This window comes from Taudactylus pleione, unplaced genomic scaffold (genome assembly GCF_031769625.1).
Source record: "Taudactylus pleione unplaced genomic scaffold, aTauple2 ptg000048l, whole genome shotgun sequence".
In the NCBI taxonomy this organism is placed as follows: domain Eukaryota; kingdom Metazoa; phylum Chordata; class Amphibia; order Anura; family Myobatrachidae; genus Taudactylus; species Taudactylus pleione.
Window position 1 is genome coordinate 1,333,087 of NW_028284450.1, and position 27,242 is coordinate 1,360,328.

A 27,242-nucleotide genomic window follows, 5' to 3' on the forward strand; every position below is an offset into this window, starting at 1 on the left:
AAGCCGGAGCTACCGTGCCCCGATCATGCTTAAACTTCCGAAGAACCCGACGAAGAAGGGAGACTGGAGGGAAGAAGTACGCCAAATGGAAGGTCCACCTCACAGATAATGCATCCACGAAGGCTGTGTCGGGGTCCCTTGTCCTGACCCCATACACTGGAAGCTTGATGTGTCGGGAGGCCATGAAGTCCACATCCTGTAGACCCCATTTGTCCACCAGGAGCTGAAAGACTTCTGGATGTAGAGACCGCTCCCCTGCATGCACATCGTGATGGCTGAGGAAATCCACTTCTCAATTGAGAATCCCCGGGATAAACACTGCGGACATGGCATTCGGCCCATGTGAGAATGCAGGACAGTTCTGCCATTGCTGACTTAGAGTGCCTCCTTGGTGATTGAGGTAGGCCACTGCCATGGCGTTGTTGAACTGTACTTGTACTGGCCAGCCCTGAAGAATATCCTGAGCCAGAGTGAGGGCTCTGTAGAAGGCTCGGAGTTCCGGGATGTTGATAGGCAAGATTGCCTTGGCTTGAGTCCAGCATCCTTGGAAGGAGTGCTGGCCGGTAACTGCGCCTCACCGACAGAGGTTTGCATCCATGGTGAGGAGTGCCCAGACCGGGATCCAAAAGGGGCGGCCCTCGTTTAAGTGGGATGTCTGTAGCGACCAGGATAGGGACAGGCGAACCTCCGGAGAGAGGCCCATCGTCTGGGATCTGAGCAGATGGGGCAGCCCATTCCACCTGGAGAGGGTCAGGTGTTGTCCGAGGACCAGAATTATTACCCCCGAGAGCCTGGAATGAAACTGAGCGAACTCCACCATATCGAAGGTGGACACCATGGATCTCAAGGTCCGCATTGCAGGGTGAACTGACACTCAGCGACTGTGGAGTAACCTGCGCACTCAGGGCCTGATTCAGAGCCGGACGCTATTTGCGGACGGTCGTTCCAAAAAAGGGGCCGGCTATTTAAATTGAGCGCTCGCTCTTTGCGGTTTGTTGACGCCTCTATGTCTGAGCGAGCGAACGAAAAATGCGCCCGCTATTTTGTAAAGACGCCCCTTTGCCGTTCGCAACACACGTCATCTCCGGTATTTATTAGATTAATCGGGTACATCGAAAGGCATCTGAACTGCTCGCAGTGCTTGTGGTAGGTTTTTCTTACCGCTATCACTGCGAGCAGTTCAGGTTAAAAGACAACCAAGTGACGTGGTCAATGACGCTCCTTTACTAATTGTGCACTCCCATTAAACGCCCTTTTGAACGTTTGGCACGCCTGCATTCGGATCTCCACTCCCCGTTTTCAAGCACCTTCCTCTGTTACCACCCACAAACGGTACATTCTGTCAATCACATTAGCAGCCCCTCGCTGTTTTGCGAGCGCATAATTTCCGACCGCAATGACTGGTTTGCGCATGCGCATTACGACCCATACGCATGCGCAGTAGTGTGAACATCGCTCAGAGCGAACGAGCGGCTGCTTAGGAACGGCTCTGAATCAGGCCCTCAGTGCTGTAGTGCAAAGATTTTGTCTGCTGTCAGGAAGATTCTCTTCACCTGAGAGTCCAGGAAGGCTCCCAGATGTACCATTCTTTGAGAAGGGGTCAGGGAAGACTTTCCAGTTGATCAGCCAGCCAACCGTGCATTTGTAGAAAGGCAATTGGCTATTTGTAGATGGAAGTGAAGAATCTCTGGAGAGCTTGCTAAGAGCAAGAGATCATCCAAGTATGGTAGCAGTCTGATCCCCTGACGACGAAGATAGGCTGCCATAATGGCCATGAAGGTGGTAAAGACCTGAGGAGCTGTAGAAAGCCAAAAAGGCAGTGCTTGAAATTGGTAATGTTGCTGTAGGACAGCAAACAGGAGATATCGCTGATGAGAGGGTTCTATAGGTACATGTAGGTAAGCATCCTGAATGTCCAGAGACACCATAAAGTCTCCAGGCTCCATAGCCAGGACAATAGAACGTAGGGTTTCCATACAAAACCTGGGCACCCTGATAAATTTGTTCAGAGACCTGAGGTTGAGGATAAGCCAATGAGACCCGTTGGGCTTCTGAACCAACAAAAAAGAAAAGGGTAGAATAATAACCCTTCCCTCGCTGTTATGAGAGGACCAGAATTATTACCCCCGAGAGCAGCAAGGACTGAATGGCCTTCTGGAGGAGCAGGGCTTTGCCTGGGTCTGATGGAGGGCCTATGCAAAAGAACTGCTAGGGGGGCTGCAACAAAAAACAGATAAACTGTGCTCTAATACTTATGTTGGGACATAATGTGATAACACATATAAAATTAATATAAAATTTAATTTAATGCACCTTAAATGATGGTTAATAATGAGTAATAGACAATTAGCAAAAACATACAAATATAATGGTCATATATATCTCTTCTATTAGCTCATCAACATAGCTATACTGGAACACATAATAAATACCACATTTATTAAGCCTTTTTCAAGCTGGATTGTTCTCATTTGTTTGTTTTGGCCATATAAGTAGTATCAGAGTGAAAGTCATTGGATAATTAAACAATCACTTTTAACCATTAATGGTTTGTCTTTGTATTTAGCAAAGGTAAATTTAAGTGATTTAATTTGTTCTGAAGACATAATAATTATTTTGAACACAGTTAAAAAGGAGTATCAGTTTATAAAGAAATATACGATATGAAAATCTCATATACATATTAGGACAATTATTTGACATCATATAATAAAGAAATCACATATACTTATAATAATAATATATGTATAATATAATATATATCATAACATTATTAGCCTAATGTCCCAACAAAAAATATAACAGTGATATTTATCAAATTAGTAATAAATTACATAAATAAAAATATATTATAAATAGTAAAACTATAATTGTATGTCCGGTTCATATTGCATTTCTAGTGTGAATACCACACTACATAAATATATTACTCTAAAAGCAACCTACAAATCAATCATTTAGGCTTTATATGAGGAGAGGAAAAGGAGAAATATTTAAGAGCTAACAAGTTTAATTATTTTTAGGGTATTATTATATATCATTATTAATATTTTTATTTTTCTAATTGTCTTCATTTTTATTATTATTTTTACCAGCTCTTCACATAATAATAAATCAATTATAGAGAGAACGACTCACAAATATACATACAAATGTCAATATGAACAATGAAGTGTTATATTATAATAACTCAATCCATCTCATTAGTTAGTGAAGATATGTCAATATTCAACCCCATGGAAGTCCAAGAGCTTAAACCATGAAACAGATAAATAATAATTTAATACTACCAGTACAGGTTAGATCCCCATACATGATGAGGCTAGAAGAATCATAAACACAGAAACAGAGCTAAAGCAAAATATTTTGACAGCAGAAGAAATAATGTCAACGAAATAAGGTTAATATTATATCGTTGATTCAAGGACAGAGACACATATAAGGAGAAAAGCATATATGAATGGAAATATTATATAGATGGGGAGAGTATTCCTCAGAAGAAGAAGCATAGTACAGAGACAGGAATATAGGTAGGGTGGGTCATGACCGGTCCATTGACCAGACAGTACATATGGAGCGATGATAGCCCACCCTGCATCCCCAACCGACCAACTATTCATAGAACTCCAATGCTTCATTAAATCATCTGGGGATAGTGATTGTAGTCTGAAAATCCATTTGGATTCAGCTTCACATAACTTCTTGTATCTGTCACCACCTCAAGGTTTTTCTTATAGTCTCTATCCCCATAACTTTTAGGCAATCAGGGTTATTTTGGTGAACCTCAGAGAAGTGCCTGGAGACACTATGTGTCTCCAGACCTTTCATTATATTCAACCTGTGTTCGCAAAAGTGTTCTTTCAAGGTACGTGTTGTACGACCCACATACTGTATGGGACAGCTACAACTTTATACATATAAGACATATGAGGAATCACAATTAATGAATGTGTTCATTTCAAAAGTGGCACCTGAAATAACTGATGTTACTTGTTTACTTTTATTAACAATATATCTACAAGTTAGACACCTTGTGTAATTACAAGTGTAACAACCTTTTGGTTTCTTAGGTATCAGTTCTCCCCAGTGCATTTGTATTGCTACTAAAAGCACTTGGGGCTAAAAAAAAAAAAATATTCTTTTTGAAGACTAGACTAGGTTTTGGTGCAATGATGTTAGAGTACTGGATCACAATGTAAAATTTTGTAATCTTTATTAATGATGGAGCTAATCTGTCTGGATTCATTATTAAATTGAGAAGCAAATAAAGTAGTATCTTTTTTTATTATTTTTACTTCCTCATATTTGTTTGTCAGTTCAGTTGTTTTTTTCTCCCGAAGACAGTCTGATTTCTCATCAGGTTTAGCAGTACCATTACTATTATACGAGTCTATACTCTGTACAAGTTTGGATTTAGGAGTTGTTTTAGCATGAATTTTTGCATTTTCTATCAATCCTAGGGGATAGCCTCTATCCAGAAAATTGTCCTTCAATTTATTAGCATGTAAGTAAAAGTCATCTTCTCTGGTACAGTTATGCCTGATCCTGCCTATTTGACTTCTTGGGATGTTTTGGACCCACGGGCGATGATGTCCGCTGGTGTAGTGTAGATAAGAGCTACAGTCTACATTTTTTGTGTAAAGAGTCGAGACGATTTTATCATCAGCAACTGATAACGTGACATCCAAAAAATCTATAAAAAAGTGACTAAAATGTGAAGTCAATTTTAGATTAATTGTGTTAGTGTTCAAAAAGTCAGTAAAGTGAGTAGCTGAAATAATATCCCCATCCCAAATAAAAAATACATCATCTATATACTGGCCATAGAACACCAGACACGCTCCGGCTGGTCCATCCCATATATGTAGATCTTCAAATGCGCCCATATAAATATTGGCGAGGCTCGGAGCGAATCGGGTGCCAATGACCACTCCGTGAATTTGTAAATAGTGGGTGGAGTCAAAAATAAAATTATGTGTAATAATAAAACATACATTTTAATGATAAATCACGTTGTTCCTCAGAGGTATGAATATCGCCATCCAGTATTTTCTTGACCGCAGAGATCAATGCCTCATGTGGAATATTGGTGTAAAGTGCCTGGATGTCAAGGGTAAGAAACATTTCAGTTTCTCTAACAGATTAGTGGGGGCTAGGGGGGCAGCCTCAGGAATGAGAGGGCATGTCCGTGGGAGATCACTTCCTCTGCCCAGGGTCTGTGGTGGTCTGACATCAGAACTGGGTGAACTGAAGAAGTCGTCCTCCCACCCAGTCAGGCTGAAGGCTTGTTCTCAGATTTGGTAGGTGGATGTCTAGTAGCCCAGACCTGTTTGTTCCTAGGCTTGGAGGCCTTTGTGGATGCCGACAGCTGTGGAAAGGACTGTCTTTTAGCTTTCCGCTGGGGACGAAAGGACCGAAAGGATGATATTCGAGGCTTTGTAATAGCTGCAGAGGAAGAGAACACCGCCTTAGAAGCTGCCAAGGTAGTCACAATCTTGTCCAATTCAGGGCAAAACAGGAACTCCCCAGAGTAAGGCAGACTCAAAAGCTTTTTAGAGCCAGAGTCTGCCTTCCATGAGCGAAGCCAAAAGCTACGGTGGGCTACCATGTAAGTAGCAGATGCCTTGGAAGCTAGGAAACCAGTATCCAAAGCCGCTTCTCCTAAATAGGAGGCTGCATGCCTAATGCGAGAGATGTATTACAGCTGTTCCTGCGAAGCATCAGATGGAAATGTCTCTTCTAGGGCCTCTACCCAACTCTTAATGGATTTTTCCACCCGACCCGTAGCCCTGGCAAGACAATTAACAGCTCCTGTAAGAAAGTATATAGACTTCAGGCAAGCTTCATTCCTTCTATCCATAGTCTCCTTTAAGGAGGTTGCTGTATGGATAGGTAAGGTAGCGTTCTTAACCAGGCTTGTCACGTGGGAATCCACTGCAGGGGAAACTTCCCATTTAGTGCATTCAGTAGCTGGAAGAGGGTAAAAAGAAATCAAGCGTTTAGGCAGCTGAAACTTTTTATTTGGCATATTCCATGCTTCACTCATTAGATCAGATAGCTGATCAGAGTGAGGAAACTCTAGCAAAACTACCTTCAGTTGCTTAAAGAGTGGCTCTTTTGCCTTAGGAGTGGGATCTATATCTTCTATTTGAAGAATTGATTTTACAGCTCTCACAAGTGCACGCATATTCAATTTGGAAGGGGGCTCCTACTCTCCGGAGAGGGAGTCAGTGTGAGAGAGGTCGGCATCTTCTGCCTCCCCAGATCATAATTCAGAATCTGATAGCTGGGTGGACTGGAAAGATATCACAGCACGCTTAGTAGGTTTACTAGGTAAGGGTCTCTCCTTCTGCAACATTTGTTGAAAGGCTGTAGAGGTAGCTGCCAGACTCTGCACTGAGGTAGAAAGTATGTCTACCCATGGAGGAGGCAAAGGATTTGCAGGGAGTACCTGCTGTGGCCATCCCATAGGGGGAGCTACCACAGGGACCGTAGGTGGTAACACCTGTGAAAAAGCAGCCATGGGTGGGTCCTGAGAAGAGGTTGTAGGGGCCGATGGGCCAGGTGCCGTATAACAAGATGCACATAGACCATTTTGAATGAGATACTCTGAAGCTAAACCTGCTAAACAGGACTTACAAGAAACTAGAGTGGGAGCAGTAGCCTGCTTGTTATTCCTGCCTTTGCTAGATATAGCTGCAAGGATAACATAGCACACAATCTGGCACAGTACAGTGAGCAACACAGATATTTGTACAATATGGCACAGTGTAGTGCGCAACAGATATACAGTGTGACATCCCTCATAAATACAGGTAGAGGTGAGGTACAGTGAACCCCCTATACCTCAGTATTCCAGGGTTATAAATGAAAGAAAGGGAAAGGTATAAGCTGACAGTTGAGGAAAAAATAAACAGACAGCAGCGCTAGCACAAGTAACATACAATGCAGAGAATACAATATAACTGCAGTGGGCACTAAATTCAACTACACAGACCGAAGTGGCTGGTAGGAAATAGCGCTGTATAACCTGGCTCCTAGGAGAGGTATACAGGGAGACTGGACCCAACCTTCTCGGAGACCTGAAGCTAATGCAGAAAATGGCTGCCGTTGAGTCTCTGAGGGGGCAAAGGGTGAGGGAGGAGCAGCTCAGGGACGGCAAGACAGCAGTGGAATGGCGCCCTGAGCTGGGGGAGGGGCCGCAGGGAGAGGACCATCTCCCCTATGCAGATATCAACCACCGGGTCCCTGGCGTTAGCTGTCCCCTTGAGTCCCGGCTGCAATCTGGGGTCCGAGGAGCCCTGCTAGCTAGGTCCATCTGGAGCCCCGCCGACAGTACCTAGCCGATGGCTGGAGTCACGGCGCCGCAGAGGGGTGATGGAGCAGCAGTGCAGATGTATTGAGGACTGTCTAGCACTGCTTGCTCTATAGTAAAAAAATAAAAATAAATCATAAAATAAAGCTTGGGCTGCTTAAAAGAAGACCTACTGTCCTGCCAGCTCCTGCCGGACACCAAAGAAACGGAGTTGCCTTCAGGCTGTGGGCGGGGTATAGAGGGAGCATCCTGAGATAAAAAAAAAACAAAAAACTTTGCTGTTGGTGTCCGGTCCTCCAAGTACCACCTACACCCCATCGTCTCCTTGTGGAGCCCTATGGACCCAGAATAAGAAATATATATCACTGTGACAAAAACACTGGAAAGGTTGTCAAGGGGAGAACTAAATGCCCCAGGTTTTTAGCTTCTGTCTGGTAAATTAACTAGCCGCCTTGATTACCAGACCACCTGCTCTCTCACTGCCTGGGGAACAGGACAGAGACCTGTTGAGAGACACCGTGATTACTGAATGTAAGTGCTGTGCTAAAGACTTCTGTTTTGTGAGAGGGTCGTTGGGTCCTTCCACTCAGAGATGGTATAAGTTGTTTAGTTAGTGCCAGACAGGCCAAAATTTACTTTTGTTTTGTTTATTTTTGTGCTGCTCATAAAACTAGTTGCGGATACTTGTACCAAGAGCATTATCCAGTATTCACCATGAAGACATCTTTGGAGGTGCAGCCTCAATTACTTCCACTAGCATGAGGATTTCAAATTGAAAATATATAAGGGCACTCACCATGGTCAAACAATTATTTTAATCTCATATCACCACAAGAAAAAAAATACAGTGTCTACGTTTCAGCTATCCCACAACTAGACACTGTAGCTTTTTCCCACAGAGATGCTGTTTTGAGCCTGCTCTGAGAAAATTTTATATTGTTGTGAGTCTTGAAAAAGGTCAAAACCCATAACCAATATATTACCACAGGACATTTTCAAGCACCTAGTGGTATGTGATTTAAATAGCCACAACTCCCATAAAATATTATATCTAATGTGGAAGGCAGAAGATCAATTGAAATGTTTAAATATCTGAGGGACAAAGTAAGACTGACCATAAAGGGAGATGCAGTTGTCCATCTTAACATATATTGCAATATGTGGAACTAACATTGCCTGCTTTTGCATAGAATACAGTTTGATTAAATAATGTGGTCACATCCTTCTGGCACCCCAGATAGGTGGAGAGTGGTTTAATGTGTGTGTATGGATAGACAGATCTTTGATGCAATTCATTATACTCTGACTTCATCAGGGAGACTGACATGAATACTGCAATGGACCAGCATACAACTCTAAGTCAGATCTTAATAGAACATTCAGTTAGCTAAACAGAAACTGAGAAATTACTTAAGTGGACGGAAGAGCTGGACATAAATAAATTCCATCTTAAATGGCAGCTATAAATTAGATTCTTTAGGCCCCAACTCGTATAATTTATGATATAGTAGCCTTAGCATAGTATTATTATATTATTTAAATTATAGTTCGCTATTTTTATGTAGGGAATTGTAGAGCATTTGCATGTATTTATTATTACACATTTATCAGTACTGAACACCTGCTGAGATGGTCAGCTCTGAATGACTTACCATGTGAACTATAATCTTAACATGGTGCGCACACAGTTCTGCAGTTCCATATCTGAATATATAAAAATATTGAAAAGTAACAATTAACAACTAATATCTTGTACATCTGCAGCTTTACTTCAAATATACAAAAGAGATTCCTTATATCCTACCGTGCCAAGAAACACCATGTATCAACTGCCAGAAGAGACTCCACCATTCTGTAACTTAAAACAGCATTCAACAGAGAGCTCTCCTATAACAGAAAAACAGTTGTATTTACTAATATTTTTAGTTATACATTAAATATTTCTCATTATTCCGATATGTTACATATTCTCAGACTCACCAATTCAGAAAAGCATGCTGGCGGTAGTAATACAACATAGGTACAAAGGTGAGTGTAGATATATTGATAAATCGTAATATCCGGTGGGATTTGTCCCTTTACCTTCATAACTACTGGAAGAGAGATTTCAGGAGAGCATACTGCAAAGCTCCGGAATATAGCTGTAAATACAGACATTCTAAAACAAAAAAGTATATATTGTATTACAAAATTGTTTATATTTTGAGAACTCTTTTTTCTTAATTACTAGACACAATACACAAAGGAACCCAACCACATCGGTAAATATACAGATCATATGTAAATTTAACTATCTGTACCCTAATGTATAAATATAGTTGGGAGGAAAACAATTTTAGGAGGAATTTTGATTTCCCTTTCCCAATATATTATAACATAGGGGGTGCTACAACATAGTCAAACGAAACTTCAAGAAAAAAGGAATTGGAACATTAGTGTGGCACATAGTACTCAATTAAGAAAAACATAGGAGCATTAAACATCTTTTTAAGAAATAGTGGAGAATGACAAATAGATACACCCTATTAAAAGGTATTTTACCTGATTGTCACAAACTTCTACACAGATAAGCTGCTAATTTACGGAATCTAGTAAGCATACACCCCTTAATGGGAGACAACTCGGCTCTTTATGTGATTGCAAGAAGTCTTTAAAAGGGACAGGCTTTTGCACCTAGAGTGCTTTTATCACCCTTCATTGATTAAAATAGCTGACAACACTTTTCTGCACGTTATAAACCCTAAAAAAACCTGAGAATAGGATGGCGCTGGATATAATAAAACATATATAGATTGTGAAAGAAAACAGGAATAAAAATGAGTGATATTCAATCATAGGCATAGGTCATTTATAAGGAGTTCAGACCGTCCTGATATTCTCCACAGAGTCCATGTAAAAAAAAAAAAAAAAACACATAAAACACACAAAGTTCTTAGTACAAAGACCGCTATAATAAGGGCCCTTCCAAATAAACAGCAATTCCCAAGAACTATATGACCATAGCGTACCCCAACTTGCAACATGGCAAATGGGGGGTAATCATATAAAGGTATCTTTGTCGTCCCGCTCCCAAATATCAAGGAGGAAATAGCCAAGCGGCCCAATGAAGAAAACAATGATGGATGCGTACCCTTACTTACATGCAGTGTAATATAATGTTGCTCATCAAGGTTTCTTTGCACGCCTGCCATATTTTCATAGAGACACTTCAGAAATCCATTCTCCTCATATGTGATGCCATACACAAATAAGGAAAATGAAGTCTGCGTCAAAAATGATACATTTTAATATATAATGTAAACATAAAACACATAAAATAATTACTGCAATATGGAAGGTATTGACCTGTAAGTGGAATAAATGTAGTCCGGAAATCCAAAGTCCATAAACAGCAAAGTTGTTCCATATGATACTTGCCGTAAAGTTCATGTAAAAGAAGAAATTGTCCCGTTTACCCACACGTTTCGATCCGCTCCTACGGATCGTCCTCAAGGTGTATGGGACTAATTGCAAACAAGGCATCTTAAACACCCTAACCAATCTAAATCAAGGATGCATAAAACCTGATTAACTACATAACTGCAATCAATAGAGGTTTTTAGCATAATCATGGCCAAGGTTATGGGCCTACCCACCATATCCAGGTAACCTCTTTAGGGTACGTCCCTAACATACTATGGTTCAAATCCAGATTTGTCTGTTTCTGTGCCTGCAATTAGTCTCATCAGGTAGCACCTCCCATTATATATATTCAGGGTGTGCAGTCCAGGAATCTTTCCCATATACTCCATTTAATGTGCTTTATTGCACATAAGAGGGAAAGGAAACGCCCTCAGTCTGGATTAGCACCCTTCCTTATTGGTTTAAAAGCAAGGAGTCTGGTAATGTATATGCACACTGGTATTAGGCACAATTCTAGGTAAGTCCTACAAGTTATTTACTGTAGTGCAACTTTGGTTAATTTTTGGGGCATGGGACCCCCTGGATTGCTTTGGTTGATCTGTTTTAGGGCACCGCATTATAACACATTTTTCTTTTATAACACATTTTAACCCTTCACTGTTTGTTTAATATACATGTACTTCACTTTTTTATTTTCAATCTTTACATGCAGCTGTGGCTGCTCTTAACTATCTTTTACACTGCACTTTTCTTACTATGACGGTGCCCTGGGGTGGCTTAGCTGGGCCAGTTTGGGGGGGGTCCTGCACTCTGAATTTGAACCCTAGTAATTGCTTTTATTTATTTGTAGAAGGCCCTGTTTAATATCAGGGCTTCAATATGGACACCATATACCAAGACATATTCAGTTTCAACGTCCCGCCCCTATACACACCGGCGGTACGTCACGGATGTAAGATACTACTTCCGGTAGTTCAGGAAGCCAGGGCTGTACTCTCCGATATGCCCGCCGGGACATACAAGTGAAAAAAATAAAGGTTCCGGAGATGTATTAAACGTGGGCCCTCTACACAAGGCGGGAATAGAAGACACGAGGCAGCATTAGAGAACGCAGCTTCCGGAAGTGTCCCCGCCGAATGTGGTTACGCAAGGAAGGAGGAGCTCTGTACCTGGGAATGTGGATTGTCCAAGAATTATATATGTTTTGTTAGATAGGATGTATATAAATACATTGGATGGCCTATTTAGGATGGGTAATTATTTGCATGATTGTAAGGGGTACTTAAAGCACCTTACTATTGAAGTGTCCCACATACCTTGAAAAAGATCAAAACGGACAGATCGAAACGCGTTGGTTACGGGACTCATTTTTGTACTATTGGATTGGCGATCTGACTGGAGGAGACAGTGGATTCTGGACTCCACTGTTATAATTTATCAGGTTGTGAGCCTTTATTTTATGTTTTTTGTCTTGTTCTTTGTAATAAATTACTGCTTGGCTACATATATCCTCCTTCTCCTTTACATTACGAGAATGAATGGCTGGATGATGACAAGATGATGGGACAGTGAATTATACTTAGAAAGAAACCATTACGAGCATTTTCAGCGTACACTGAATGTGAGTAAGGTACGCAGCACTTTTCCTTGCTGGTCTTCACCTATTTAAATAGATCCATTGGGAATATACAGGTTGGGAAGACAAAGATACCCAGATACGCATATACTCACATTTTTTTATGTGAGTTTGGTACGCAAATATTTATCACAACTTGATCAAAACGTAGATGAAGACTATGTATACATCGCCATTAAGGAGTTTCTTTATTATATGTTTTTTTTCATATATGCATCATATGGAGCCCATCGTGATTTCTTGAAACCATACAAAAGGACTGGGGCCGAAAGAGAATATTTTTTTCATATGTGTATCCAGCGCCATCTGGTGGCACAATAATGTTGTTGTTGCATTGATTATTCTGAGTTTCGTGAGACTCTCTTTTTATGCCTATAGGGGCTGCAGGTATTGCGCACCTTATACGTAGCCTATTGTATTGTATTTATGTTAGGAACCTACCCTAAAGAGGTTACCTGGATATGGTGGGTAGGCCCATAACCATGATTATGCTAAAAACCTCTATTGATTGCAAAATGTTATTGCATTTATGTATTATCAATAATTTGAAGTTGTGCACCTGCGATTTGTCTGTTTCTGTGCCTGCAATTAGTCTCATCAGGTAGCACCTCCCATTATATATATTCAGGGTGTGCAGTCCAGGAATCTTTCGAATATATCCTCATGTAGGGACTATTCTACTGGGTGAACCTTGTGTCGACTGAGAAAGTTTGCTTCCCAGTTGTTTTCCACCGGGATAAAAATTGCCACTATAAATCTTTCTGCCCACGCCATAATCTGGACGGCCTCTGACATTGCCAAAGGACTCCTGGTTCCTACTCGTCTACTGATGTATGTCACCACAATTACCAGCATGCGAGGCATTAAGAGCCCGCTGGTGCCTTTAGTTCTCCTGTAAAAGAAATATTAAAATAAACACAGTACACATACACTCACACTATACTCACCTTGTCTCCAGTGTTCGGTCCTCTTGCCCATTAGAATCCTGCTGTTTGAGGGAAAGGAAAAAAAAAAAAAACTACTCACCTAACACTTGGCGCAGTAGCATCCCAGCCAATAAAAATTACAAACCAAAAAATCCAGAGCCATACCGGACACAGAAGAGTTGTATGTGGATACACATACAGCTCTTCCCCGCAAGTGACAGGACTCACAAGGTTTCCTGCTCTTGTAGAGCCGCCAGCCAATCAGTGGCTGCTACTATAGTAACCGGCCACTGATTGACAGCCAGGCCGCTGATTGGGTAACAGACAGGCCGATCAGTTCCACAATTATCGGCATGCGGGGGTGGAGGGTTGCTGGGATCTTTAGACCCCTGTAAAGGAAAATATTAGTTTATACAATATTATTAACCCTATTAACTTTGCACCCACTGGCCAGGGGTGCGGAGGATAGCCCCAGGTTTCAGCCGAGGCCTGGGTTACCCAGAAGAGGGGGGACCTCTTTACTGGAGGGGTCTCCACCTCCCCTGGGATCCCTGTCCTGGGCTCACTAGTGTGAGGGCGAGAATGCTTTGCCTGGGAGACCCCATGAAACAGGTCCCCTTGCTGGGGCATTATACCCCAGCTAGTGGAGCCCGATGCGGTTTGTAAAAATACGTGGGACCCACACCATTTCCACCCCGTATTATTACAATCAGTGTCAAGAGCCCGGCGCTGGTTCATGAATAACAAAAAACCCATACTTTTTTTTGTCCCCTGTATTTTGTGAACCAGCGCTGGCTCAAAGAGCCTGGTGCTGGTAATGCTCAGGAAGGGGGGTCCTACGTCGTTTAAAAAAAAAAAGTAACACTTTGCTTAACAATATAGTCAGCCTGCACATATCTCGCCGATATGTGAGATAGGTGCATGTTCGGGGGTGTGACTGTGGGGATCACAGGGAACATGGGTGGGAAACATGATTACATACACCCATGTTTCTGCAATGCTGTGCGTGTTTAAACTTGGGCAATCTAGGACCCTACATGATTCCTAGTAAATTTACCCCATAGCGTCTACGGACACAGACTTCCATAAATTAAAGTCTGCTTCAGATTATCTTCTAGGGCTAGAAGGTCCAATGGTCTGCTCCTGATTGAATAGTCTCTGCTAATTGATCGGACCAAACCTCTATGGCCTTGGTAGCCCAGGCTCCTGCCAATCAGAACGCAGGGTAGTACCGGTCAAGGAAAACAAGGATTTAAGTAAGGATTTGCACTTATGGTCCAAAGGATCTTTTAATGCGGTCGCAGTAGTTGTTGGAGGAATTGTAGGCTTGGCTAAATGGGCGATTGGGGCGTCCACTGTTGGAGGTACCTCCCATGGTGCTGTATCCTTATCAGCAAAGGGATAAGTAAAAACTTAGACCCTGCTTGAACAGTTTATCTGGTTTAGACCAGGCTTCGTCCAAATCTGAGAATTGCACATATGAAGGAAAGATTAAAACTGGTTTATTTTTTCTCTTGAATATCCCTGTGGGAGCTTCTGAGGCGGATGGCCTGGATAAGTTCAGTAACTCCCAGACTATCAGAAGAACTATCCCCCCAAGTGGAATGGTGTAGCCATTCCTGATCCACCTCCCTTCCTCCGCAGAGGATGCCTCTGAATCCTATTCACCTGGAAATGTAGTCTGTAGTGGCTAGTGTTTACAGGCGCCAGCCGAGCCCATGGTTGCTTATAATGAACAAACTTTAGAGAGTCTATCCATTTGCATAGGCAAACCTGTATCTACAGGATTACAGACTATCTCAAAGGAAGAGGACTCAAACATGCTTGAAAGTTAAAGGAATTGAAGTACCTACATTAGCCTGGCTGCAAACATCCCGCACTTCCTTGGCTAAAACGGCAATGAACTGGGCCATTACCATCGCCCATGCAGCCAACACTTCCTCTGCCGGAGCATCCCTCGACGAGCGCGGACTAAGCGCCTAAGCCTCACAATCTGCACAAAGGGCCTCCTGTTCCTTACTCAATTTATAAACATGTATAATGCATCAGATTCACAGTCTACTTCTAAGTTTTGGGGGGGTCTGTCTCCCTTTGCAGACATTTACCACTAGTGATGACCCACAGAGATCAAAAACCTGCGTCTGGTTTCTTTCCCGATTTTTTTTTTTAATTAAACCAAGCAAAAGAAAAAATGTGTTTGTCCTCTTTTTTTTTTTTTTTTGTAAATAGCACTTTAAACCAAAAAATAGGAAAACAAAAAGTGTAATTGCTTAATTAAGTGATTAAATAAAGAAAAGAAACAAAAAAGAAACATAATAAAATAAAATAACCCTAACTAAACAATATATAAACAGATAACCAAACTTTTAAGTTCCAGGTGTTTTTCAATACCACACTCCTCCAGACCCAGCAGAGTGGAACAGTCTTCAGCTGGGTTTTGAATATAGCCCGGGAAGCAGACAGCGGTCACTTGATCTGGAAGCTCTACCCACCAGCTTCTGAAAGTTTGGGCAAGATGGCTGCTGCCATGAGGCAAACAGCTCCGGATCTTCTGCATGTAAGCTGCTAGTTACTTAAGCTCTGGGCCCCACTGAGAGGAAACCGGTGGTCTTATAGAACACTGTAGTTCCTACACCATCGCCGCTCGGCCACCAGGGCTGCACTCTGCAGGAGGCGCTGCGATTTAACCAGCTACGAGTATCGACAAAGGGGGTATACTCAATAGTGGGGCGCCTCATGGGCACATTTACAAGGTCCTAAGCACCCACAGGTGTGGGGACCCTCTTCCGGAGCCCAGGAGAGGGATGCGGCAGGGGGGAACAGACGCTGGTAACTGCCACTAGTATAATGCCCAGTCCTACCTAGTTTGATAGGGGATTCAGACACCCAATAAGTAACAAATAGGCTACAAATAAAAACAAAATCCTAAGCCCTATTACTTTGTGCCTTCCTTCACGCACTAAATAAATAACTGAGGAGCTAGGGGAATGGAAGGGTATATAAGGAAGGGGAAGTTTTAGCCATTAACTATTTTAGTGCGTACTCCTCGACCTCTCCCTCAAATCCTAGAGTCAGTATTACTCAGATGAAAAGAGGAACAAATATGGTCTGTACATGTATGTTTTAAATTGCAATGATAATCATTCTTACCTTGGGTTTTTATCTGAAGATTTGCTGCCTGAGCACCACAAAATCTGCTCATCTTCAGGCAAGGTTGGAAGCTTATCCAGTATGTTTATGAGAAGTAAACAATGTGGGAATAATTGTTCACATGGAAGCTCTGCATAGAAACATATAAAATAGATAATGTTCACTGAAAACAGTCTCTCTCACTCTCACACAGAGGGGCAGATTCAATCAGTCGTGAGTTGTGTCACGCGGTCTGTTCACACCTCCAAGGGAGCAAGCAGAAACAAGTGTTAACTGCTGTCTTGGGGCTATTCGCGGATTGATTGCAAATCTATAATTGAACAGCACCTGTCACTTTATACAGGAGAACAGACGGCATGACAAAACCCTAACTTATTCTGCACTATATTATATGACAGGAGCTTCTATCAGAAAATGTACAAAGTAGAATTATGGTTAATCAGCCAAACAAGGATTTTCTAAAGCCCCCACGATTTGTATCGTTCAATATGCTGATTGAATCCATTTGAGAGCTTCTTTGCATACTACTACTCTACTTTACAACTTGGCAACATTGTTTTCTATTGAGAGACTTGCACTATAGCCAGCTACAGTGTTTATATATTTTCTTGATTAATATACCAGGTTTAATATATACTATTCACCTGTGAATCCTTGTATATGTTGTTTGATGTGCATCTTTGCAAATTATGGCCCTCATTCAGAGCCGTACACTCTGAGCAGAGCGCACGCTCTGAGCAGAGCGCACGCTCTGAATGAGGGCCGGGCTCCATTTTCATGGAGCGTCCTCCTGGACGCTCGTATAGCTGTGGGTCACCACCCACAGGCTATACGAGCGTGCTTTGTGATGGCCGCGATGGTCGAGACCATCGAAATTGCGAGCCGGAGCCTGCGGTTGAGGTTTTCAACCGCAAGCTCCGGAGTGATTTTGGCTCTATCAGAGCCAAAATCACTCCCACTGACATCACTAGTGATGTCAGTGGGCCGGCTTCTGACGGGAGGTGTTCCCGTGGGAACGCCCCCGTCAGGGAGGCATGCCCCCGGCACGCCCACCAAAGGGGGCGTGCTGTCAATCAACATTGACAGCACGCCCCCTTTGATCGGACACAACGAGCGAAGGACTTTCCTTCGCTCGTCGCGTCTGTCGCATGCGCACGACGGAGCTCCCTCCGCCGTGCGCATGCTCAGTCCATAACATCGACCCACTTGCGAGCGGACAGCCGCTCGCGAGTGGGTCTGAATCAGGCCCTATATATGCTGTATTTTATATTCCCAGGAGAATACATTTTGTAGATTTTATTATAAATTACATTTATATATTGTATTTTTTTTGTTCTTATTACACATATAGCAGCACCACCTGTATTTTTCTATGAATGTGTCACCAAGGTTCTAGCTACTTTGAGTGAAATCAGGTCTAATAGTATGCCCTGCGCTGTCTCTACACCGGGACACTAAAACCTAGTACTGCAGAGGTGTGACCTCTGACCCTTGTATGTTACTGCACAAATGTAGCGTGTTCCAAGCTGGAAGCAATTGCCCAAGAGTCTCCAGACTATACTTAGCATAGAGATAGCGTTACACAGGCTACAGACCCGTCAGTTCCACTGCACCACCACTGTATGTACAATCACAGATGTGTTGTCACGACCCTGGCTACTTTTTCACCTTTCTCCCTTGAGGCATACCCCTGCCAACTGTCCCGTGGATCTGTATATGCAATTTGCCTGGGAGATCTGCTCTAATCATGCTGGCTGCAACACTTCAGTGTATACATTTGGACTATGTTAACCTTTCAACAGTGATTATTCACCTGGGCCCTTTTTTGCCTGTGAACACTGCTAGCCTTCATTGAAATTGCAGGTGTAGTTCTGACTCTCAGTACTGCTGATATAATTGCTTCCTCTGCCTGTTGTGCCCTCCACCACTCAGAGTGCTTCTGCCAGACCACCTGAACGAAACCACCCATTCCTGCTAGACCCAGGGTATAACAATCCTCCTCTGATAGCATTCAGGGCCTGAGCATCTCGTTACTTACCGTGGTGTACAGATCGTGCTACTTCTGTCTTCCTGTGTACAAGAGTATCCCAGGCTCCTGCTGGTTCCCAGACCAGTTCATCCAGTAACCCTGCTGGCAGCTATATCTAGCACATCCGGAGATCCTGCTGGTTCCTAGACCAGTTCATCCAGTAATCCTGCTGGCAGCTACACCTGGCACATTCAGTAATCCTGCTGGTTCCCAGCCAAGTTCATCCAGTAATCCTGCTGATAGCTATACCTAGCGCATCCGGAAATCCTACTGGTTCTCAGTCCAATTCAGCAAGCCTATCTACTGGTTCTCATTCCAATTCTGCAAGCCCACCTACTGGTACCCCGTCCAGCTCAGCAAGCCTTCCTGCCGGTCCCAGTCCGGTTCATCCAAATTATCTACTTGTTCCCAATCCAATTCTGCAAGCCTATCTACTGGTACTTGTCCAGCTCAATAAGCCTTCCTGCCAGTCCCAGTCCGGTTCCTCCAAGTTTTCTACTGGTTCCACTCCAACGTTACAAGTTTCCTGTTCTTGGCATTTATCATCAGACAGTTCTCACTGCCATACAATTCATATGCAAATAGAGCTATTTACGTCATCCATGGTTCCAGTCAAGCCGGTCTCTGCTGAATCCAGGTCAACATCTGAGTCAGGTAACTCTCAAACACCAACCGTGACATGTGTGCTCCCACCTGTCACAAGCCATCTGCGCTACCCTATATGTTCCTGGCTGGATCTAGTGCACATATCAGATACTGCATTGTATACCTCATATTTGCTGTATTAACCCTGTTTCACCCGCTAAACCCGTTTTGTCTGGTTAATAAGCATAATACCTGTTTAAGTGATCTACCGAGTAGATTAACCTCCATCATACACCGTTGCCACCTATAGAATCTACAAATAGACTTCACTTTTGATAAGTTAGTTAATCAGACCAACAGCAATTAGTATATACAATTCTGTTGCTTCCACTACAAAAGCCATTGGGAAATTGGCCTAACTGAAAACATTCTATTTGGAAATATGCAATTAAACTACTACGTGACAGTATGGTGTCGTCAGAAACAGAGGCCTGTTATACATTTTTCCATTAATATTTTAGTCAAAAAAAAGGTTAAAAACACCACATTTAAAATCCTTTGAAGTATCAACATTATTAAAACAGTAATTGCAAATGCATGACAAAAAAAAAAGAAAAGAAAAAAAGAGCCAACTCTGATTTGTATACCTAGAATTACTGGTATACACTCCAGTCCAACAATGATTACAAATAAAACTTAATAATACTTTCAATATCTACTCTATACCTACCTTTACATATATAGCAGCTAAAATATACAATTTGAAACAAACAAAAACAGATTCACTATGTTTTACAATACTGGAAAATGCAAACAGAGCACAGTTTTTGTAATAGATGGCACCTTCTATTAAGAGTAGGAAATAACTTGAAGATGCACAGTTATTTATATATTTTATTCTGATTTAGACCAGCCTGGTTACTGTAGCAATCATACCTTGGAATTCACTCAAAACCACCTTCATAAACGGCCTGAAGGACAGAAGTTGGAGAATAAAAGCTTCTACAACCACCAGAAACACACTGGCTATTTCACTTTTATAACTGTCAGAGATGGAAACTGCAGATAGACTTGGTGGAAAATGGCTGGAAACAAGAAAAAAAAAATGAAATAAGAATAAAATGCATTTTAAATTGACACACGCGGTTGTAACTGAATATGGGAGCACTAAAATGGTTTGCTGAAGGGAATCCCCTTACCTGTCTGCACGTCAGAAGGCTGGGCCAATTTCCAAATTTTATGCAATAAAACTTGTCCTACAGATTACATAGCTAATTATACTGCTACCCAGAAAACCATATAGTTTCTAAATGTAGGCATATTGAAGAATGCAAAGCTGTAATATTAGGATTTTGGTACTTACTGATAAATCCCTTTCTCCGATTCCACAGGGGACACTGGAGCCTCAGTACAATGGGGTATAGGAGTGGGTTAACCGGGAGCTGGCACCTTTAAATAAAAAACTACTGGTAGCTAGCTCCTCCCCCTCTATACCCCCCCCCCCCCCTCTATACCCCCCCCCCCGCCAGGTCAGTCTAAAAACAACTGTGCCCGAGGGGAACTGGAAAGTAAGGAGAAGGAGACAGAAAAGCTACATTAATCACATATACATAAGAAACCAAACATATACATGAAAACAAGAACAGTTTAGTCAGACAACATTAAACGCAAACCAGCGTCTGAACCTGTAAAACAGTAACAATGCAGGCAGAACAGTTCAGGGTGGGTGTCCAGAGTCCCCTGTGGAATCGGAGAAAGGCATTTATCGGTAAGTACCAAAATCCTAATTTCTCCTTCATCCACCAGGGGACACAGGAGCCTCAGTACAATGGGGACGTCCCAGAGCTTACATCCCGGATGGGAGAGCGCCGAGAGCCCTTCAACACCGTGCGGCCAAACTCCGAAGTGGAGGCCGCAAAAGTATCAAAACGATAGAATCTTAGGAAGGTATGCGTGCCTGACCAAGTGGCTGCTCTACAAAGCTGGTTTAAGGAAACCCCACGAGCAGCCGCCCATGAAGAACCTACCGAGCGCGTAGAATGCGCCGTAATAGGACCTGGTGGTTGTTTGGAAGCCACCATGTATGCTTGCCTGATAGTGAAGCGAATCCATATAGAAATGGTCTGTTTGGAGGCCGGCAAACCTGGACAGGCCACATCAAACCGAATAAACAAAGCATCGGATTTACGGAGGGTGGCAGTCCTGTCAACGTAAATCCGGAGTGCTCTGACTACATGCAAGGATTTTGAATTTGAAGAGTCATCCTTAAACACCGGAACCACGATAGGCTGGTTTATATGAAAGGTCGTCACCACTTTGGGGAGAAAAGCCCTTTGAGTACGCAGCTCCACCCTATCTTCGTGGAAAATAAGGTAAGGAAGGCGGCAGGATAAAGCACTTCTGACACATGCCTTGCCGAAGCGAGTGCCAACAGCAGAACCACCTTCCAGGTTAAGTACTTTATCTCCACTCTCTGTAATTGCTCAAAAGTATCAGACTGGAGGAAGACCAACACCAAATCTAAATCCCATGGTGCCGTGGGAGGCACAAAAGGGGGTTGAATCCTGACAACTCCTTGGAGAAAAGCCTGTATATCCGGAAGCAAAGCCAATTTCTCTGAAAGAAAATGGAGAACGCGGATACCTGTACTTTTAACGAACCAAGACGAAGGCCTGCTGTGAGACCAGCCTGAAGAAAAAGAAGGAGACATGATACTTTAAAGACTGACGGAGAATTACATCTCGCACACCAAGCAACATATGTCTTCCATATGCGGTAGTAATGTTGAGAAGCGACTTCTTTCCTAGCCCGAATCATTGTGGGAATCACACTAGACTGAACACCCTTTTTCCTGAGGACGGCCCTTTCAGTAACCAGGCCGTCAAACGAAGCCGCCTTAAGTCGTGATAAACAAATGGGCCCTGAAGAAGGAGGTCGTCCTGAAGAGGTAGTGGCCACGGCTCGTCTATTAACAGATTCTGTATCTGGGAGTACCACGCTCGTCTGGGCCAATCTGGTGCTATCAAGAGCACCTTGATCCATTCTCGCTTGATTCTTTGAAGCAAGCGCGGAATGAGCGGAAACGGAGGGAATAGGTAGATGTAATGAAACTTCCAAGGAGCCGTCAGTGCGTCCACTGCAGCTGCCCGTGGGTCCCTTGTTCTGGAGTAGTAAACTGGTAATTGGTGGTTTAACCTTGACGCCATAAGGTCGGCTTGAAGACAGCCCCACCTCAGAGTTAGTTGCTGGAACACCTGAGGATTGAGCAACCATTCCCCTGGATGAACTTCCTGCCGACTGAGGTAGTCGGCCTCCCAGTTTTCTACTCCTGGGATGAAGATCACAGAAATCGCTACTGCGAATTCCTCTGCCCAAAGCAGAATCCTGGTTACCTCCTTCATGGCGGCTCGGCTTTTTGTGCCGCCCTGCCTGTTTATATATGCACTGCAGTGGCGTTGTCCTACTGGACTCTGAATGCCTGACCCTCCAGCAGCGGATGCACCAGATGGAGAGCATAAAATACAGCTCTCAACTCTAGGATATTTATAGGCAATTTGGCTTCCTGCTGCGTCCAGTGCCCCAGAAAATGCTTTCCCAGTCACTGCTCCCCAGCCCCTCAGACTTGCGTCCGTGGAGAGGAGGGTCCAATCCCACACCACAAACCTTTTCCCCGCCAGCAGGTGGGAAGGGTTCAACCACCAAATGAGAGATGTTCGAGTCTGAGGCGCCAGGAGAAATCTCTGATGGAGAAAGAGGTGGGATCCTGACCACTGGGAGAGGAGATCCAGTTGAAAAGGACGGGCGTGAAATCCTGCATACTGAATCGCCTCGAAGGCCGCTACCATCTTTCCAAGTAGGCGGATACAGAGGTGTACAGACACTCGGCGATGTTGTAAGACCAGGCGCACCATATGCTGAATGGAGGCAGCCTTGTCTTGAGGCAGGAAAACTTTTTGTTGCACTGTGTCCAGTATCATTCCCAGGAATAGTAAGCGCTGTGTAGGGATCAGGGAAGACTTTTTGAAATTAGTATCCAACCGTGTTCCAGGAGGATGCTCTGAGTTAAGTGAATGTCCCTTAACAGCCGAGCTTCTGATGAGGCTTTTATCAAGAGATCGTCTAAGTATGGAACAATGACGACCCCATGACTATGCAGCAGGGCCATCATTGCCGCCATAAGTTTTGTAAATACTCTTGGAGCTGACGAAAATCTGAAAGGTAGGGCCTGGAATTGAAAATGCAAGTCTAGGACCGCAAAACGAAGTAAGGCCTGATGGGGGGGCCAGATGGGGATGTGGAGATAAGCATCCTTTATGTCTAAGGACACCAGAAACTCGTTCCTGTCGAGACCCGCTATAACGGATTGGAGAGATTCCATCTTGAATTTGAAAACTCGAAGATGAGGGCTTAAATCCTTGAGATTGAGTATGGGTCTCATGGAGCCGTCCGGTTTGGGCACCACAAACAGGCTGGAATAAAACCCTTGACCTCTCTGGTGGGTCGGAACATTCACTATTACCTGAGACAATAACAGCTTTTGTATTGCCTCCTGAATTTCTCGTTTTTCTGCAACCAGAGGTAAACCGGTTTTGAAAGGAGAAGGAGGTTGGACCCTGAAGTAAAACTAAAGGCCGTGAATAATGATGTCCCTGACCCAGGCGTCCTGGCAAGACTGGATCCAAATCTCCTTGAAACGTAAAAGGCGCGCCCCAACCCTGGGATCCCCCAATTGAAAAGGAAAGACGTCATGCGGCAGGCTTGGCAGCTGCCTTGTCCTGCTGAGTGTTGGAGGCGGCTGATGCCGAAGCTCTACCTCGGCCTCTGGAACCTATGCAGAAGGCCGGACCTCCTCTGGAACGCCCTCTAAATCTTCCAAAGGCACGAAAGGCCCGAAAGGAGGGACCTGCTAAAGGTCTTCTAGTAGGAGGAGGAGCTGCAGATGGTAGGTAAGTGGATTTCCTACCTGTAGCTTGCGAGATCCACTTATCTAACTCCGATCCGAAAAGTACCTCCCCAGTAAAAGGAAGGGCCTCTACCGCTCTCTTGGACTCGGCATCTGCTTGCCATTGACGCAGCCACAGAGCCCTTCTAGCAGATATAGCTAATGCTGAAGATCTGGCGTATAGATTACAAATGTCCTTAGACGCTTCTCCAAGGAATGCAGCCGACTCTGCAATCTGTTCGGCTAACTGAATTAAGTCGTCAGTTTGCGTACCTGTCTTAATCCCCTCTGCCAGCTGTAGCGCCCAGGCTTCAATGGCCTTATTTACCCAACAACTAACTAGTGCTGGACGCATCAAAACCCCTGCTACTGTATATAATGATTTTAATGTGTGTTCCATCTTCCTATCCGAGGTTTCCTTTAGGGAAACCGCGCCAGGCACCGGAAGCACCGTTTTCTTGGAAAGACGGGCTACTGACGGGTCCACTGCTGGAGGAGTTTCACATAATCTCCTACTGTCAGGTGGAAAGGGGTAATAAGACGGATATTCCTTAGAAATTTGAAATTTTTTGTCTGGGTGTTTCCATGCGGAAGAAAGAATCTCATCCAGCTCTTCCGATGCTGGAAAAGTAACAGATTGTTTAAATCTTTTACCGAAAATAGATAGTTTTTCAGTAACCTCTAAATCCTCTACATGTAACACCTGGCGTACTGCTGTAATTAAAGCATCCACGCCCTGAGATGCAGGTTTGGGGTCCTCAGGAATCTAAATTTCCTCTTCCTGAATCTTGCCCTCTTCAGGGTCCTGCAACTCCTCATCCTCTGATTCATCCCAGCGTAAGGGGTTATGAATCAATCTCTTACTAAGGACCTGAACAGGAGAAGAAGCAGGCGGAGCCTGGGACATTGCTTTTGTAAGTCCCTCAACAGATCTGGCCAGAGAGCGAGCCCAATCTGGTTCAGCTGCTGTCTGTCTTAGCCTCTCCCTGTCCTTGCGAGCTGCTTCCAGCTCTTATGACAGATTTGATATAACTGATGTTAATTGATCAGACCACATAGGCTGAACTACAAGATCAGTATCTTGAGGCATAGACACACATTTATCACACAGAAAGGAAGTATTAGACTGTCCCTGTGTGAATTTCTCACCACAAGTCTTGCAAGAAAAAGACTTTTGGATAGCTTTAGACCCCTTGGTAAACATGTCTATAGCACAGACACCACACACACACACACACACACAGACACACACACAGAGAAAAGGACAGTAAGACTGCAATAACAGATTATACAATCACACACAGAGACCCTGCTGAAAGGGGCACAGAGGGAGATAAACTATGATCTTTGCAGTGCTAACAGAATAGTGCTGATAACAAGAAAAAAGCTGCAAGTGCTGATACACAGAGTACTAGCCTGACTCCTGACACAGCTCTCTCCCCACCCTGTAGTGCGTGTAAAATGGCCACCAGCGTCCTTCTGGAAGCGCTGAGGCTGCTGGGAGGCAGGAGCAGAAGGAAGACTTAGGCTCCGCCCCCCCTGCTATGGCACTCTCAGCGCTAGCGGAGCGCACAGTTGCCCGCCTAAACACTTGTCCTGGCTCCTCTGCTAACCAAAGAGCCAGGGATACACTGACCTTAGCCCTGCCTGTGATGCCGGCGACGGGCATGTGCTACGGGGTCCCGCGACGTGCACTGCATGCAGCGCGTCTTTGGGCACCCCAGAGACTGAGGTCTCTGTAGCAGGAGACCTCAGCGCAAACCGCATGCAGCAGCGTGAGGTCTCCCCGGCAGCTCCATCAGCGCAGACAGGCAGGGGCAGTAGGCTGCCTGTCTGTCCTCTTGCTGATAGCAGATCAACTTTTCAGAGCCCTAAGGAGGCTTCCGTTCAGCTCCCAGGGCACATTTTTTAGACTGGCCTGGGGGGGTATAGAGGGGGAGGAGCTAGCTACCAGTAGTTTATTTAAAGGTGCCAGCTCCCGGTTAACCCACTCCTATACCCCATTGTACTGAGGCTCCAGTGTCCCCTGGTGGATGAAGGCGAAATTTTTTTTTAGCTTTAGTTGTGAATAGTAAACAAAAATATTAAGAAAAAGTCTGCTGAATCCTATGGCTCCCATTTCTCCATGCACTACTTTCCGTGTGTCATGCCGGAAAGGGAACCTAACCTCCTCCACTCGATCCAAATGTGGGTCACTAATGCATATTATATGGCAGATGTTTCTCACTAGTGCAATCTAACTGTAAACGGTTGCAGGTGGATTCCATATGAATAACGGTAAACAAACATCAGAGATATTTCTTCTTGACTTCAACTGGAACATTTAATGTCTTAATTATACACTAAAACACTGTTTACTTATACAAACTTGCTCTAATGTAGTTGGCAAGTTATAAAATAAATTTACTGACTGAAACAACACACATGCTGATGTTTCTAAATAGAAATACAAACTAATAAGAGACAAATTGATGTCTTATGGATATTTATGAAAATGAGATTCACCTATGCATTTATCTATTGTATTGTATGTAGTGTAGTATCACTAAATATTGAGAGGAAGATTTAAAATAATCACAAACTAAATGAAGGTTACTTATACCTAATTTAATATACTTACCTCTATTAAACAGCAGCCAATAATGACTCAGTGTATATTTTAAATATTTTTATTATTTTTTCTTTATTTTGGAACAAATGTTTTAATATTTCACTTGACAGGCTTTTTAATAAATTATACTATTAAAAGTTATATTTTATATACTTATCATACTTGTGCGCCGGAGCAGGACATTCTTTATCCTCCCTTGGAAATTTGTATTTGTATATGCTCATTGTCCTGGGCAAGCACCCCCACCTATTGATATACACTAAATTTGAATATACGATATTGGGGTATTACTTTAACTAGTGCAGTGGTTCCTTTCCCTTTCTTCCCTTCCCTAATTTTTCCCTTGAATTTGTTTCCAAATAGAGCAGTCTAGTACTGGACTCACCTATATATATGAAGATATAAGTGATGAAAACGAATGCAGGATCCAGACAAAAGGGGCATAAACTCCTAAAAATAAAAAATAATGTGAAATGCACTAAAGGAAAGGATTACCAAACAAGTCATTTGCTTACATTATTTACTATATAAAGCAAAAAATTACACATTTGTAGCACAGAAAATATTATGCAAAAATGGACATTGTGAATGATTATAACATTTTACATTAATGAGCAGGGGTGTCAATCATAAAGAATATGGGTAT

At 43.3% G+C, this 27,242-nt stretch overlaps 1 protein-coding gene across 2 annotated transcripts in view; it reads right to left on the minus strand.

Annotated features, from left to right (window-relative positions):
* The window catches only part of FIRRM (FIGNL1 interacting regulator of recombination and mitosis), a 207,558-nt gene that overhangs the window by 81,962 nt on the left and 98,354 nt on the right, over window positions 1–27,242 (minus strand). The window contains exons 10-15 of one of the 2 annotated variants that reach the window (XM_088460534.1): window positions 26,982–27,046; window positions 19,980–20,128; window positions 16,430–16,559; window positions 9,398–9,473; window positions 9,120–9,202; window positions 8,968–9,019 (exon numbers count right to left, since the gene is read on the minus strand). In XM_088460534.1, the coding sequence (XP_088316660.1) occupies window positions 8,968–9,019; window positions 9,120–9,202; window positions 9,398–9,473; window positions 16,430–16,559; window positions 19,980–20,128; window positions 26,982–27,046 (555 nt within the window). Of the gene's footprint in view, window positions 1–8,967; window positions 9,020–9,119; window positions 9,203–9,295; window positions 9,474–16,429; window positions 16,560–19,979; window positions 20,129–26,981; window positions 27,047–27,242 lie in introns of both variants that reach the window. The other variant, XM_088460533.1, reaches the window with a different exon arrangement.